At 37.2% G+C, this 15,088-nt stretch overlaps 2 protein-coding genes across 3 annotated transcripts in view; one reads left to right on the top strand and one right to left on the bottom strand.

Moving 5' to 3' along the window:
• Positions 1-5,664, top strand: part of MIER3 (MIER family member 3) — a 30,260-nt gene extending 24,596 nt beyond the window's left edge. Inside the window, exons 11-13 of the mRNA XM_063086792.1 lie at positions 1,210-1,337; positions 1,421-1,563; positions 1,674-5,664. Of these exons, the coding sequence (XP_062942862.1) occupies positions 1,210-1,337; positions 1,421-1,563; positions 1,674-2,131 (729 nt within the window). The 3' untranslated portion in view covers positions 2,132-5,664. The remainder of the gene's footprint in view (positions 1-1,209; positions 1,338-1,420; positions 1,564-1,673) is intronic.
• A 2,028-nt stretch (positions 5,665-7,692) lies between these two features.
• SETD9 (SET domain containing 9) lies at positions 7,693-14,224 on the bottom strand. Of its 2 annotated transcripts, none has more exons than XM_063086954.1 (6): positions 14,094-14,224; positions 12,315-12,625; positions 10,933-11,056; positions 10,546-10,661; positions 9,403-9,508; positions 7,693-8,196 (listed from the first exon to the last, which is right to left on the bottom strand). In XM_063086954.1, exons 1-6 carry the CDS (start codon positions 14,189-14,191, stop codon positions 8,109-8,111), a joined length of 843 nt encoding a protein of 280 aa, XP_062943024.1. In that variant the 5' UTR covers positions 14,192-14,224; the 3' UTR covers positions 7,693-8,108. The 2 variants fall into 2 exon arrangements, with proteins under 2 accessions (XP_062943024.1, XP_062943023.1); XM_063086953.1 differs by having other exon boundaries at positions 7,694-8,196; positions 12,258-12,625.
• Between the last annotated feature and the right edge of the window lie 864 nt (positions 14,225-15,088).

Here is a 15,088-nt window from a genome sequence, read left to right as displayed (position 1 = left end):
TTATTTCTTTCTTCCCAATCTGTATACCTTTTATTCCTTTTTCTTGTCTTATTGGACTAGATAGGCCTTTCAGTATGATGTTGAAAGTTTCATGCTTTCCGTATATATGAAAACTTAATGTTTTCTCAAAGATGAGATGAAGTATTAAATTTAGTGAACAGATAAAACATTTTTGAAGAAGTCTGGCTTGTCCTTTTAGGTCAAAATTATCAGTTTTGCCGTGACTTATGAAATTTACTCTTATCCATTCATTCCATAAACAATTATGTCCTTCCACTTACCAGACATTATTTTAGGCACTAGAGATACATCAGTGAATAAGACAGAAAAGGTCTGTGGCCCCAAGAAGCCTGAATTTTCTGTGAAGGCTTATAGTTAATGATGTTTATTGAAAGGTATACTGTATTTTTTGGTTTAAAAATTTTGTTCCTATAGTAGTGATCTTATATCACAACTCGCTCAGGAATTGGGATAGAGATACTGAATCTTCTTTATTGGGTACTGATTAAACATGGGAGAAAGTGTTTATTGGATAAGGATAAAGAATTTTGCCATATGTCTGAACTCATATTTGTGGCTGTATATAGTTAGAGGAGCCCTAGTTTGGGTGTGGAGCCAAGTTGATGAGGGTCACATTTTATTATTGTTGTTATTAACAAAATCTGTTGGAGCTAAGAGCCAAACACATTAGTGGGCAGAAAGCCCTGAGTAAATCATGTTAAATTTCAGATGCTATAGATTACTGATCCCTTTGCCAACAGTTCTTAATCTCTTTTGGATAATGGAACCCTCATGACAATCTCATGAGGCTGCATTCCTTCACCCCAGAAACATATACTGTGTATGATTTTGGGAATTAATGAATTCCAATGAAACCTATTCACGGACCCCTCAGGGGTTGGTTAATCCAAGGTTAAGAACCCCTGCTATAGTCAGAATCAGTGAGAGTTCACTGAAGAAAAATAAAGGATACTAGCATTTTACGATTTTCAGTAAAAGTGTAAGATTTAAGAAAAACAACCCTGGGCTTTTGAAAATGGCCTCAGTATTAAATGTAAAGACATTTCACTGATAAAAGTGTTCAGAATTTTATAATTAGGAGGACAGAAAATAACACCTGTGGATTCAAGTTACACAGTGGGGGGAAAATGTTGCTAAAAAAATGGGTTTGATTTTTTGATTTGTTTTTTAAAACAACTTTTTCATTAGGTGAGAACCAGAACAGTTGCTGAATGTGTAGCATTCTACTATATGTGGAAGAAATCTGAACGTTATGATTACTTTGCTCAACAGACAAGATTTGGAAAGAAACGATATAACCATCACCCTGGAGTTACGTAAGTACTGTGGGCTTGACTTCAGTGACTTTAGTTTTTAACTGTGATATGCAGTCATAAAATTATTGGGTTGTGTTTTTCAGAGACTATATGGATCGTTTGGTAGATGAAACAGAAGCTCTGGGTGGAACAGTAAATTCTTCAGCCTTAACTTCTAACCGGCCCGAGCCTATTCCTGATCAACAGCTGAACATTCTCAATTCTTTCACTGCCAGTGACTTGACAGGTAAAATGAAGATCTTTTTGTGTTCTTTAGTATAGCTTGGTGCAAAATCATGTCCTCTTTGTTTCATGTCATAGGACCACTTACTTAAACCATTTTCCATTTCTTTTTAGCTTTGACCAACAGTGTAGCAACTGCCTGCAACCCCACAGAAGTGAATTGTTTGGATGATAGCTTTCCTCCACTGGGCAACACACCCCGTGGACAAGTAAATCATGTGCCTGTTGTAACGGAAGAGTTACTCACCCTGCCCAGCAATGGGGAAAGTGATTGTTTTAATTTATTTGAGACTGGATTTTATCACTCGGAGCTAAACCCTATGAACATATGCAGTGAAGAGTCAGAAAGACCAGCAAAGAGATTGAAAATGGGCATTTCTGTCCCTGAATCCTTTATGAATGAGGTTTCTGTAAATAATTTGGGTGTGGACTTTGAAAATCACACACATCACATCACCAGTGCCAAAATGGCAGTCTCTGTGGCTGACTTTGGCAGTCTCTCTGCCACCGAGACCAATGGTTTCATCAGTGCCCACGCTCTGCATCAGCACGCCGCCCTTCACTCTGAGTGACACAAGTGAGGAGCCCAGAAACAGTGGGTGTGCAGTACCAGTACACTTGAGGGGAGCTATCAGGTTTGCATAGTCTTTCACTGGAAGTTTGAACCTTTTTCACTATGACATCAGTGATGTCAGTATGTATAGAACTATATCTTGATTTATCAAGAGTATTTTCATTTTTCAATCCATAAATGTGGAAATGAACTATGATCAGCAGAGTTGGGAACTAAGATTGAACTCTGTGGTGCAGCTTTAAGCTCTGCTTGTCTCTTCCTCATCCCCCAATACCTCTTCCCCACTCCCTTCTTTTTCTATTCTTTTCTGTTCCCCACTGCCCTCATTCCCAATTTTAAAACCTGTAGACAGAGGCCACAAGCTCAAAACCAGCACAGATGTTCTGAACTGAATGGTGTGGCCTCTTTTTGTGGAAATCCTTTTGCCGTAATGGATGCAGTGGAATAACAATGTTTACAGGTAATGATCCTGATCCCTGCTCAATGTAGCATTTTTTTGGTTTTATTATCTTAATTAATAAAAGCAGGGGTAGGTTTCTTTAAACTGCACAAACATGCAAGGATTTTTTTAAAATGGAAACTTCTCTCATATTATTCAACTAGAGCACTTCCGTTTACAAAACAGCAAGTCCATCTTTATGGAAGCCAGCACGAGGAACTGTGTGCAAATTATGAAGACACTTGCTTGGATCCTGTTTCAAAATTCTAGACCAGGGCTACCTTACACAGAATTAGTCATTTTACTGCCGGGAGATTTCTGTGTAACTTCACCTATTGGCTAAAAATTTGGCATTTGAAGATGTGGTATTCAGATGGGGTTTTGTCCACCATTGTGAAGATTGTAATCTTAAAAATCATACCAGTCATTGATAATTTAGTTTATCCTGAGGCAGTTGACTTGCAGAGGCACAGTCTGCAAAGCCTAGGATGTTGCCACTCAATGGTTTACATTTTGGGACACCTCTTAAGTTGTTTGTAGCACTGCAGTTCAAAGTGTTAATATTTAGAGGGACTTCTAGATTTCATACATTAATAATGCAGTAGAACCTTGAAGTATATTTAAGCTTTTTGTTTAGCTTGAATAGTTGGGAAGAAAAATGTGTGTTCCTATCTGAGATAGAATGGTACATTACCACTTTAAGTTTTAAAAAGTGATAGACATTCAAATGCATCTCAAACTCATTTTTATTTTTATTCCAAACGTTGTGAATGAGAAGCCATTGTCATAAACTTTGGCTATTTTTGCTCTATAGATATGCATCTTTAAGTTATAAAGTGAATCAAACAATATGTAAGACAGTATTAGCATGTAATAAGCTTTCCTTTTATAGTACAGTTAAAACAGAATTACTTTTTTGTATTGCACCGTCTTAATTAAAATTTTTGATTTTTTCTAGTTGCATTGCTTTGCAAAAAACTTAAATGTTTGGCTGCATTGCTATATTTGTAAGTGTAAGTCGCTTCAAGGTTGTGCTGATGAGTAGATAGAACGTAGTTATCTTAGTTGTGATTGAAAGGGAGGGTATTTATTATACAAACTGTGAACTGCAATGACATCCTTAGTTTTGGATGATGTGTATTCTTATTTTTCTTTGCAGCATTTTAATGAAGATTGCTTTGAAGTGTTTACGCAGTAGCACATTTACGATAAAATTTAGCACAGTGGACAAAAGTAGTTAAATTAATAACTTAAAATCAGTCTCTAATTTATACATCTAAAGTCTAGCAATCCTGTGTGCACACAGTAAATAATGGGTAGCCTGGGCTCTGTGTTGCTTTCTGTTATTTTTATCCAAGTTGTCGCTTCTTATTGCTGTGGTGTTGTGCTAAACTTTGAACCTTATTTCTTTTGTTGAAATCAACACATTTTTTATAATTTAGTAAGATACTGGCCATAATCTTCCATTGTTGTAACTTTAATTTTCACTCTGGGTTTACAGTGGCTGGTCTGTATAAATAATTTACACAAAGATGACTGAATGCTAATACCAGTTGCACTTAAATGAACATACCCATTCTCAGTAGCTGATGCAGTAATATATTCAGTTTATCTATGCATTGCTGGGATCTTGATATAAGATGGAAACAATGTTTCTTATCTAAAGTTTTGATTATCAGCAAGTTGAATGGACACTTTAGTTATTTAAATAAAGATTTTTGACCAAAATCCAGAAAATGGTATGAGAGAAAAATAAATTCCAGCTAGTTCAATAGATTTTTTAAATGCCAATCTGACGTTAGCCTCTTAGAGAGTGCTAACTAGCTGGTAACGTTTACTTTTAATTCCTTGTTAAAATGAGGCAATAATTTGCAAGATTTTTGTATATATGTGTAAATTCTTCATATCTTTTTAGCTCTAATTCAGTATTTTCTGACTACTTCTGCCATGTATAATACCATTTTTGTGCATGCTTGATGTGACATTCATAAATTGTACCACTATGACTTTATCCATGTAAAATAGCTATTTATTGAATTTTCTTTTAAAGGCTGGATTTACTGGTGGTTTCTCTCCGTTTAAACATCTTAATAGAGAATTTGTTACTGTTTATTAAAAGAATTGCGTTTGAAAGCATGAAAATAACTAATCTGCAATCATATGAAGAAACAATGCCTTTATTATCAAGTGTTAAGCACAATTCTTATAACAAACTGTGATAAATTCTTTTTACTACTTTTTTTCCTTTGCCGCATTTTTTGTATGAACAAACCAAAAATTCATGGTGAGCAGTTGCAGTGCTGGCTGGTATATCTTTTTTGTACAGGGAGTTTGAAGAGGACAGTGGACTCATTGAGAAGTGTAACTGGTGCTGTGATCATAGCAATACTTTACTTCTGTTAGTAGTACTTCATCTTTTTCATATAGCTTTTTAAGTGTTTGGTTTTCCTCTTGTCATGGTCAACTGCTGAATTTACTTGAAGGATGTAGAATACTGTTTAAAAAATACAAAAGTCTATACAATTAGGTCAAAGAATTGTGCAATTGTTTCCTTTTTAATTTTTAAAATTGAGGGTCATAAATATTTGAGAACATCAGATGTAGTAGAGTGTAGTAATTCTATTTAATTTAACCAAAGTCTTTAGTGACTATTTCAACTTTGAATGTAAACTAAATAAACCTGACCACCAAGGAGATTGTTTGCCCAGAGTTTCAAAGCACATTGCCTACAAATGGAAATTGAAATAATTTATAAAAATATTGACATTACTATGTTTTTTAAAAAGTTCCTAATTTTTTCACTAAAAGGAGGAAACTATTAGTTTTATTGTCAAATATGGTAGATAATAATATTCCTCTTAGATGACCAGTGATTCCAATTGTCCCAGTTTGAAATAAGTACCCTGTATGAGATAAATTAGTGACAATCAGAACAAGTTTTAGTATCAGATGTTCAAGAGGAAGTTGCTATTGTTGATTGATTTTAATATTTGTACATAAACACTGATTTTTTTGAGCATTATTTTGTATTTGTTGTACTTTAATACCTGGTGTACAGTTCCAGAAATAAAAATCTGGAAATCTTTTTTTTCTTGGTTTGTGTGAGTATTTGCCCAAAATAGATTTTTATTGAATGAATCTTAAGCAATACCAAATAGGTAGATATTGTGTTACTGTTAAATTGGTTTTAAATGTAGTAACTATTTGATAAGTAAGTAATAAAGTTGGTAGATAAAATAAGTTTTCTTTAAATTCTCTAATAGTTTTCCATCTAATAAAATTCTAAACATCTCAAAGTTGGGATTATACTTAATAGTTTAATTCAGGAAACATTTAGTGAATGTTATGTTTTAAGCACTGTTCTAGGCAAGTATGTCTTTTAGAAAGATGATATCTGAAATTTTATCAGATATTATTTGGCACTATATTGTGGTCAACTAGTCTTTCTTATCTCTACTATCCCAGTTTCATCACCTCTATTCATATCTTTCAGCCTCCATCTTTTTAAGCTAAAGATCTTGTCTTAGCCTCATTTCACAAGCTTGTCCTATTTCATTTGCTCTGACCAGAGCTTTCTCTAGTTCCATTCTTAATATGCAATGATCAGACTGCACGTAATATCCAAATTTTGTACAAGACTAAGAACAAACAGGATACAATGAAAGCCAAAACCTTGACTCCTCTGCTTTGGCTACTTGTCTAAACCATATTCCTTCATTCTCAGACACCAAAGGGCCATAATGTATAGGGTATGGTGGATAGATGCACAGAAGTGCCTTCAGAGGGGGAATAAGCACAAGTATTTTGCATACAGCCAAGAACACAGTCAAGTGCTATATGAGAGCTACATAGGCTTTAGGAGAGGGAGGAGAAGCCTTGTGGAAGCAGAATAATCCATAATAAGAGCTACGGAGAAAAATGGGAAAGTGGATGGGGGGGTTTCAGCAGTGGGAGTCGGGATTGTAAATTTCAGTAGAGTTGTTAGGCAAGGCTCCTCATTGAGAAGGTGACAGAAAGGGAGCAAACAGGCTATCTGGCTATCTGGGGAAAATCTGTAGGCAGAGAGAAGTGCAAAAGCCCCGAGGAGAGAATGTGCCTGGCCAGTTCAAGGAGGGGCCAGGAGGCAAGTGTGTGTGGCTGGGGTGGAGTGAGCAAGTAGGAAAGCAAGAGATGAGATCTGATGGAATGAGCAGTCATGTTTGTGAAGGACTTAATATTTACTCCATGCCATAAGGGGGGTTTGAGCAGGGGAGTGTCAAGATCTGACTTTCATATAAAGTAATCAGTCCTGGTGCTATATTCTATAAGCGGGGCAAGAGTGGAAACAGGGAAGGCAATTAAGTTTTTGAGATTGCAATTAATGAGGTGAGTAAAGCTGGTGGCATAGCAGTGAAGGTTGTCAGAATCTGGTTATACAGGTTCCATGAGGATTTGAGGGGCCCAATAAATAACACACCCTCCTTCCAGTTCCAAGTTTGGAACTAAGAGTTGGAGCAGGAGTCAGGTCAATAGAGATCAAAGTAACTATTAGTAATAAAACTCTGGGGAAGGTGGCTTCAGTGCTGTGGCCGGGTTGGCTTGCTAATACTCCACCTCTGAACTAGACTTAGATTCTGTTACTGGCTGGGCTGGCTACAGGTTACTCCCTGCACAAAGCAGAGAACTAGACTTAGATTCTGTTACTGGCTGGGCTGGCTACAGGTTACTCCCTGCACAAAGCAGAGAACAGCTCAGGACACATTCTTCTGGCAGGCAGAGTCCACAGATAAAGGACTAGAAGGGTGTGAGCCATGGGTTCCTAGTTCTCCAAAGATACTTTCAGAAAGGCACTCTTCCTCCAATGGGTGGAGAGAGAGGCTAAAAGCATTACTAATGGAAGCCCTCCACATGGAATTGAGACATGAGGAATAGGTGGTGTTCCTGCCACCGACACTATCTTTTAACTGTATTCCCGTGCTAAAACAGTCTCTCTCACACTCTTCCTCCCTCCCCCCCCCTTTTTTTGGTGTGAAAATATTCAAAGAGTAGAGAAAATAGTATAATCACTTCATATTTCCCTGCTTGAACAATCTTTAAATTATATATACACCTACCAATTTACTCATGGCAACACAACAGGTATTTTTGACTTTATTCCGTAATAATAAAATTTTTACAGAAGTTTGTACACATCAACGATACTCTAAGAATTGCTGGTGCTTGGCTAAAATTTTATAAAGCACCACAGAGATATACCAAATAAACAAGAAAAACTGAAATCATAAGTTCAAGTAGTAGGTTTTAATTTAATAAGCTGCTGTGTATTTAGGTGAAAACCAATTAAAATTGGAATTGCATTACCAATTTGAAATTGTAATGAAGCAAATAGCTTTTGTCATGAAATTGGAACATAAATATAATATTAGTAACAAAATATTCCTACTCCAATTAGATCTCAAAATATTTGTTCTACAGGTGGAACTCAGAAAAGTGATTAACGAAAAACACTTAGAATTAACTCAATATCTGAGTAGAAAACCTAATTTCTTATTCACAGTTAGCTGACAATTGTGTAATAGTTTGAAAAAAGCTCTTCTCCTTGCTTGATGTCTCTAAGTGCAACAAGAACAACACATCGGAGGGGGCTGAAAATAAAAGAAACACACGAAAGGGAGAAGTATAAACAGATACGAACTTCTATCTTTAATCAATATAGGTTTTATAGCTGTAATTGTACTCAGATTCCTTACATTTTAGTTTATGTATTCAATTTGCATGAGGAAATAATTCTTATCCCTGATGCAGGTATAGTATGTCTTTTCCATATCATTTATAGAAACCACAAATCAATAAGTTTGTACAACTGAAAACTTTGTTTCTATGTTTAGACCTCCAAAACTAGTTTTGCAAAAAGATTTAAAAATGACATTACAGTTTATCATTCTTTTAGTAATTTTTATCTTGTGTTCTGAAAGATGGAAACATTACTTAATTGGAATTAAAAAAAAATACTTTTCTGACCACAGTAAGACACTGTTATATGTACACCTTCAAAATTCTAATGAGATCATGCCCCAGAATATATGGCTAAGAAAACCTAATTATTAAACACACAAACACATACATGTAGAGACACAAAAGTTACCAAGTTTTAAGTATAGTATTAAGTTTTAAATATCATTCATCTTAAAAGGACAATTTAATAGGTTGCATGTAAAATAAAGTTTGCTAGCAACTCCACTGAAATGATATAAAGATTATATCTTCTTATAACATTGTGAATAAAGAATTCAGCTCACCAGAATTATATTTAAAAATTGTTACTTGAGTATTCTTGGTAGACTTTCCACTTAATGAACAGAAAATAAAAGTTACATTAAAAATATGTATCTTCTGAAGATACATCCTTTTTTTTCACTATTAGGTTTCAGAACCTAATAGTGAAATGAACAAAAGAAATAAGTGTAAGTTGGCCCCTTTCTTCAATTGGATGTTCTCTTGTAAGATAGAGAACATGATACTTGAAGTGATTAAAAACGTATGTGAAGATTTTGGAATAGGAAAAACAAAATAGCTTGAAAAAAACTTTAAAGTCAATACTTATAAAGAACTACATAGAATAAAAATGGGTAATAATAATAAGAATGGGCTAATTTAAAGGAAAATTTTTAATTTCAAGTAAGCCTACATTAACACATTAAGGTGTGACTAACATAAAAATCTAAGTTACTCATAATTTTTCACCTAAAAAAAATTTTACCCCAAATTCTATATAGCTTTGTCCTAGAAAAATTATATTTTGCAGTACAGCATAAAACAGAAGATAGGAAATGCTTTTTTAGAAGACTAACCTTTGTTTGTCATAGCTGTAGGTAATGTTTGGAAGATATTGCTTCAGTTCTATAGGGAAAACTGCAGGCACATCAAATTCCTGATAACAGACATTAGCGGCTCTGTCTAGGAACAAGCACATAATTTTTAGAAAAAGAGCCATGATACGAGGTCATGGAAAACAGTACTGAATGACACTTGATGTATGGTTTCTAAATTATCAAAACACAGTCAAAATAATAATTACTATTATGTTCTGTTACACAGTATATATATATATACACACACACACACACACACACACACACACTCACATACACACACACACACATATACACACGAGGGGTCTTCAAGAAGTTCATGAAAAGATTGGTATTATCTTTGACTTCCATTTTTCCATGAACTTTTGAAGTACCCTCATATATATGGTATATATTTATACATATGGTAAAAAACAAATAATACATTTAAAAATATTATAAAATATTATAAAATTAAATTTTATTTAAACTTGTTTTATTATCTACTTTTTATACATACAACATATATAATAAACATGTTTAGATTCTGTATATATAACCATATATAATAAACACGCATGTATATATTTCATTGTTTACTTTTCATACTTCAGGAAATAGAGGCTCAGAAAGGTTAAAGATTAAGTATAATAATCAGGCTTTGAATTCATGTCTCCCTAACGCCAAAGCTTATGCTAAATGTAGCCAGATGATCAAACTTTTACTTATGGGAAAGTCAAGTCCTAAAGAAGATAAGTGGCTCACAAACTTAGCAAGAGAAAGGTAATACCAGTCTAGTGATTATAAGACAGTGACAAAATAATATTGAGGCACTGACAAAAATAATCTCAGTTAACTATTAGAAATGCTAAAATAATAATGATCAAAAGGGCAGTTAACAATTGCCTATATACACTGCAAAATCAGAACAAAAATAGTAAATTTAAAAATTCCAAATAATGTATATCATTATTTCCCCAAATTTTCTCTGTAAAATGTTCCCTCAAAAAGTTATAGTTGCTTAAGGATTCTGAATATTTGAGATGTTACACTCAACTGCCTTGGCACTCAGTCATTTGGCAAAGGAGGAGAATTAACCATTGCTTTATCTCATCTCACAGCCCCACCATGATGCCAACTTACCATTTGAACAATTGTTGACATATTGTCCTACAGCCAGTGGATTATTAATTTCTGATGTTAGCCATGTACTATCACTCATTTTTAAAGGACCAAGTCGATCCCTACCATTGCAAGATCTGAAAGAGATGAAAGGGTTAACTAAGGGATTGTTCTTCTGCACCTTAAAATAGAATCAAAAATCCAAAATTAACCCTAGAGCTAAACAAGTGCAATTTCTCTTAAAAAAAAAAAAAAAAAAAAAAAAAAAAAATTGGCTAACCAATAGGGCAACTGAGTTACCACACAGTAGCTACAAATAGATTTTTATTTAAATGCTGTTGGTCATAATCACTGAGGTAAGTGTGGTTCCGTCTCCCATAACTAAATTTGAACATGGGTATCACTTACTTGTACACGGCTTTGGATATTCCTTTGTCATTTCCATCAATGAGTACCCCATCCAGGCATCTAAAAATAAATGGATTTCCAATAGACTGGAAAAAGATTGGCTCATACTTCTGATATACTGTACCTATTATACAATAAGACAAAGACATATTATAGCAACATGTAAAAATCGTAAACATCGTGATAAGGACCTTTCTCTGGAACATAAACACAAAATGGAAGAATTTGTTTTAATTCCTCCACCTTTTTCTGACATTTCGCCTCCAATCTAGAACATGCATTCTCTTTAGTTACTTTCCCCCTTTCAAGAGTGAGTGCCCAATAGCAGATGAAGCATAGAACAACTTGTCCACACAGCAGAGTAAAATATGACTATCTTGGTTACTGATAACAAGAACATCACATTTTAGGCTGTTTCACAAAGTCATATATATTTTTTTAAAGTGGAGTATGATTCACATTACTAAGGAGTCTTTTAAAAAATGTATTTTGTTAATAAATAATGTAGACATATATGGGAATAGATAGATATGACATTCAGGTTTTTTTTCCTTTCACTGGCAAAGAAGCAAAGAAGAAAATATTTACTGGGTTCTTTTTATGTGCCAAGCATGTTAATCTATTTATTAAATTTATTTTAGTATTAATTTGTTTGCTGGCTTGTTCTATTTAGTCTTTACAGAGTTTAGTGGTACAGGAAGAAACTGAGACTCGCTTAGGGGTGTAAAATTAGAAAATAGCAGAATGACTTTTTAAAAACATAGGTCTATGTGACTCAAATATTCACACACACACACACACACACACACACACATACTTTAAACTATACCAAATAACAATGCTAGCTTAACAAATAACATATTCTACTAAGCATTCTAGTCAAAGATCTTTTACAAGGAAGCTGCTGTACTTTCCAAGTATAGAAACAGCAGAAAGATCTATATTCAGTGATATATGAGTTTAAATTCTATCATTTATGTTTTAACCCACCCCATTTTTATATTTGGTTATCAATTAACAAAGACAAACTGACTTATTCTCTAGTGCTTTCTTAGTAATTTGTCAAAGTGGGCCATACTAAGTTCTAAATTTGAACACTGACTAGAAAGATTTCCTCAAAAGAAAAATGCATTTACCCCAACAAAACTCCAAGATACTTTCTAACACATAACAGTTAATTTCCAAATTAAAATTTTAAAAATCTATGGAAACCTGAGTTTCCAATTCAGCCCCTTATTCTAAGTATTACAAGGCTAGGCATTTTATTAAACTTATATTTATCTGTCTGTAAGAAACTGTTGACAAAGTACTGATCGTGCTGTTACCAGGATACATAGATACAACCGCGCCTTTTGGTACCAATCCTTTAGTAACGAAGACACCTTTTCCAGCAGAAATCAATGAGCTACTTGCTCGGGCAACACTGAAACCCAATGTCGTATAAAGAATTTCTTCTGGTTTAAAGATGTCTTGCTGTTGATGTATGTTTTCAAGCAGTTTCACCCTTTGATGCTGAACTCCCAGCAGATCTTGATATTTTGATTTAACAGGCTCTGGAAGCACAGTCAAGATATCTGACTGTTTACTGAAATCATTTAAGAACAGGGCCTGGAAAACTTTCAGTAATGTTCCTAGGACATCTTCATCTGAGATAACTTTGTCTTTGGATTCTTCTGGAACATATCGGAGGGTCCTGAAAATGGGAAAAGTTTCTATTCACTACCCTTCAACTAATAAAAGCCAGACTGTCTTGATGCTTTCTGGGTTACTAGGCTTCATGATTATCCTTATGCATTCGAAGGGCATAAAATAAGTTCAGAAAAGAATTATTTGGGGTAGCTATAGTTACCTAATTCCCAAAACAATGCCTGCTCAAGAGGCCAATATTTATGAAAGTCCCATCCTGTACTAAAATAAATGCTGTTAGGCACTTAAACATTATCCCACTTTTGCAGACAAGGAAACTGAGGCTTGGAGATGTTAGGGAGCTTGCCCAAAGTCCTAAAGCTGGTAACTGGGAGAGCCAGAAGGAGAAATGTCGCTCAGCTGTATTCCCCACCACACCCAGCAGCAGCTTGAATATCATCACACGATGAGAATCCTCAGACTGGTGCGGCCTTTCTAATAGGCGTGCAGTTTCAAACACAAATCTATGTTAACATTATATACTTTGCCACGTTCTCTTCCAGGACTACTAACTTTTTTAATGATCGACTGCGTCACTTTTATTTCCATACCTCTATTATTTTTTGTACTAAGTATTACTTTTACTTCTGAATGAAGAGGAAGCAATTCCTGCCTCAGTTCTGTAGTAATGATTCACCTGCACAGTCTCCGTCGTATGAAACATTGGGAGAATTCTTTGGTTTCCCGGTTTTTCGGAACCTGGCCTTCGGCGGAGACTGTTTTGCCCGTCCGGTGAGCACCGTGCTGCCTTCTTGCAGGTCACCAGCACGCCCTTAATAAAGCCGGCGCTGCCACGGCCCCGCGGCGACCCACCAGCTCGTGGGACCGACCCCGTATCATAAACCCAACGCGCCGACGTGCTTGTAGTCGCTTTTTGCGACTCGCAGCTGTTATCCTCACAGCCGAGCTGGGTTGCTTTCACCACAGAAATTACTTGTAGGGAGCTGTGAAAATAAACCTTGGTTTGGCCTTTATGAGGAAGTTTAAGCTCCCAACTACGCCCTGGCCACACGCTCTCACGCGGGAAGGGTCTTCTTTTTACGAAGTTTCTATTTCTTGCCGCAGATACAGGTGCCCCAGCGAGACGAAAAGCGAGAACACCCACAATGAGCCGAGCGCAACCTCGCGGCGCGGTGGACACTGGGAAGACACCTCAGGCTCCGCCCATCTAAGGCCAACGCCACTTCAGGAGCCCCGCCGCCTGACTCTACCTCCGCTCCGCCAGCCTCGGGTCCCACCCGCCTCAGACTCCGCCCTCCTCAAACGACTACACAACCTCTGGCCCCGCCCATCCACCTGACGCTCCGCCCACCTCAAACCACTACGCGCGACCTCAGGCTCCGCCCTCCTCAGGCCACTACGCGGACTCAGGTTCCGCCCTCCTTAGGCTCCTGGGCCACCTCTGGGCCGGCAACAGTGGCGGTGCCCGGGGGCTGAAAGAGGACTCCCGAGGTCCGGCCGCCCCGACTTCTCACCTCGGGTTGTGGCTTAGGTTAAGTGCGATCCAAGGAACGAAGCGGTACTTGTAACGGCGCCAGCGCTGCCGCAGGCCGCGCAGCAGGCGTGCCGGCATGGCGGCCCCGCGGTGCCGTGACGAGGACGGCACAGGAGAGGCGGGCCGCGGTCTCGGGCCCGCCCCTGCCAGGGGAGGAGCGGGGGCCGCCGCGTCCCGCCCTCCCTGGTCTCTGGCCTCTGTGCTCCTGGCACCGCCTGGCTCCTCTGGCCCAGGGCTCCCTGCCTTCCCCTTTACTGACCTCCTCTCTGAATCAGAGGCGCGTAGAGCTGGAAGGAGGCCCTTTACTACTTGTTCTTTTCTCCAGTCATTCGCGTACTTTCGCGCGCGCGCGTACACAGCTGTCACAGGGCTGCAGAGGGCATTCCGTCCTGGAGGGACGCATCGCAACTGCTGACCACCTGGCTCCTCCCTCCTGGCTTGCCCCCCGCCTTCCCTCTGGGCCCGGCTGCTGATTCCCGTGAGCATCCGTCTGCTCTGTTTTCTGCACGCTCTGTGTCCCTGCTCAGCTCTTCCTCTCTCTTCCTCAGCGTTCTCGCTGAGAAACACATCTTGGAGGTGTACCCATATTCGTTTGTATAAGTCTATTTCATTCTACTAAGGTTTCATTTCAAGGTTAATATTTACTGTAATTTTCTGGTAAGTATGCTTCATGGAGTCAGTTCAGTTCCAGGATGTATTAATAAATGGCATACATTACAAAGAACCGAAAAGGACTAGTTGAATCCTTACCTATAGTAATGTACTTGTTTGAAAAAAAAAAAAAAAAAGGTTTGTATATAATTCTAGTTCTTTTTTATATTTGTGATAAAAATTAATTTTGGGTTAGCTGAGTAATTCATGAGAACAGCATTCTTCTTATAAGAGAAATATGGTGGTTAAAGCTGAAGTCCCCTTTAACCAAACCCTATTTACACCCTCTACTTCCACCAATCCTGGTCCTTGCCTTCTTTCCTC

This window comes from Cynocephalus volans, chromosome 2 (genome assembly GCF_027409185.1).
Source record: "Cynocephalus volans isolate mCynVol1 chromosome 2, mCynVol1.pri, whole genome shotgun sequence".
Lineage (NCBI taxonomy): Eukaryota > Metazoa > Chordata > Mammalia > Dermoptera > Cynocephalidae > Cynocephalus > Cynocephalus volans.
The sequence above is the reverse complement of the archived record's forward strand: the minus strand, read 5'-3'. Positions and strand labels throughout refer to the sequence as shown.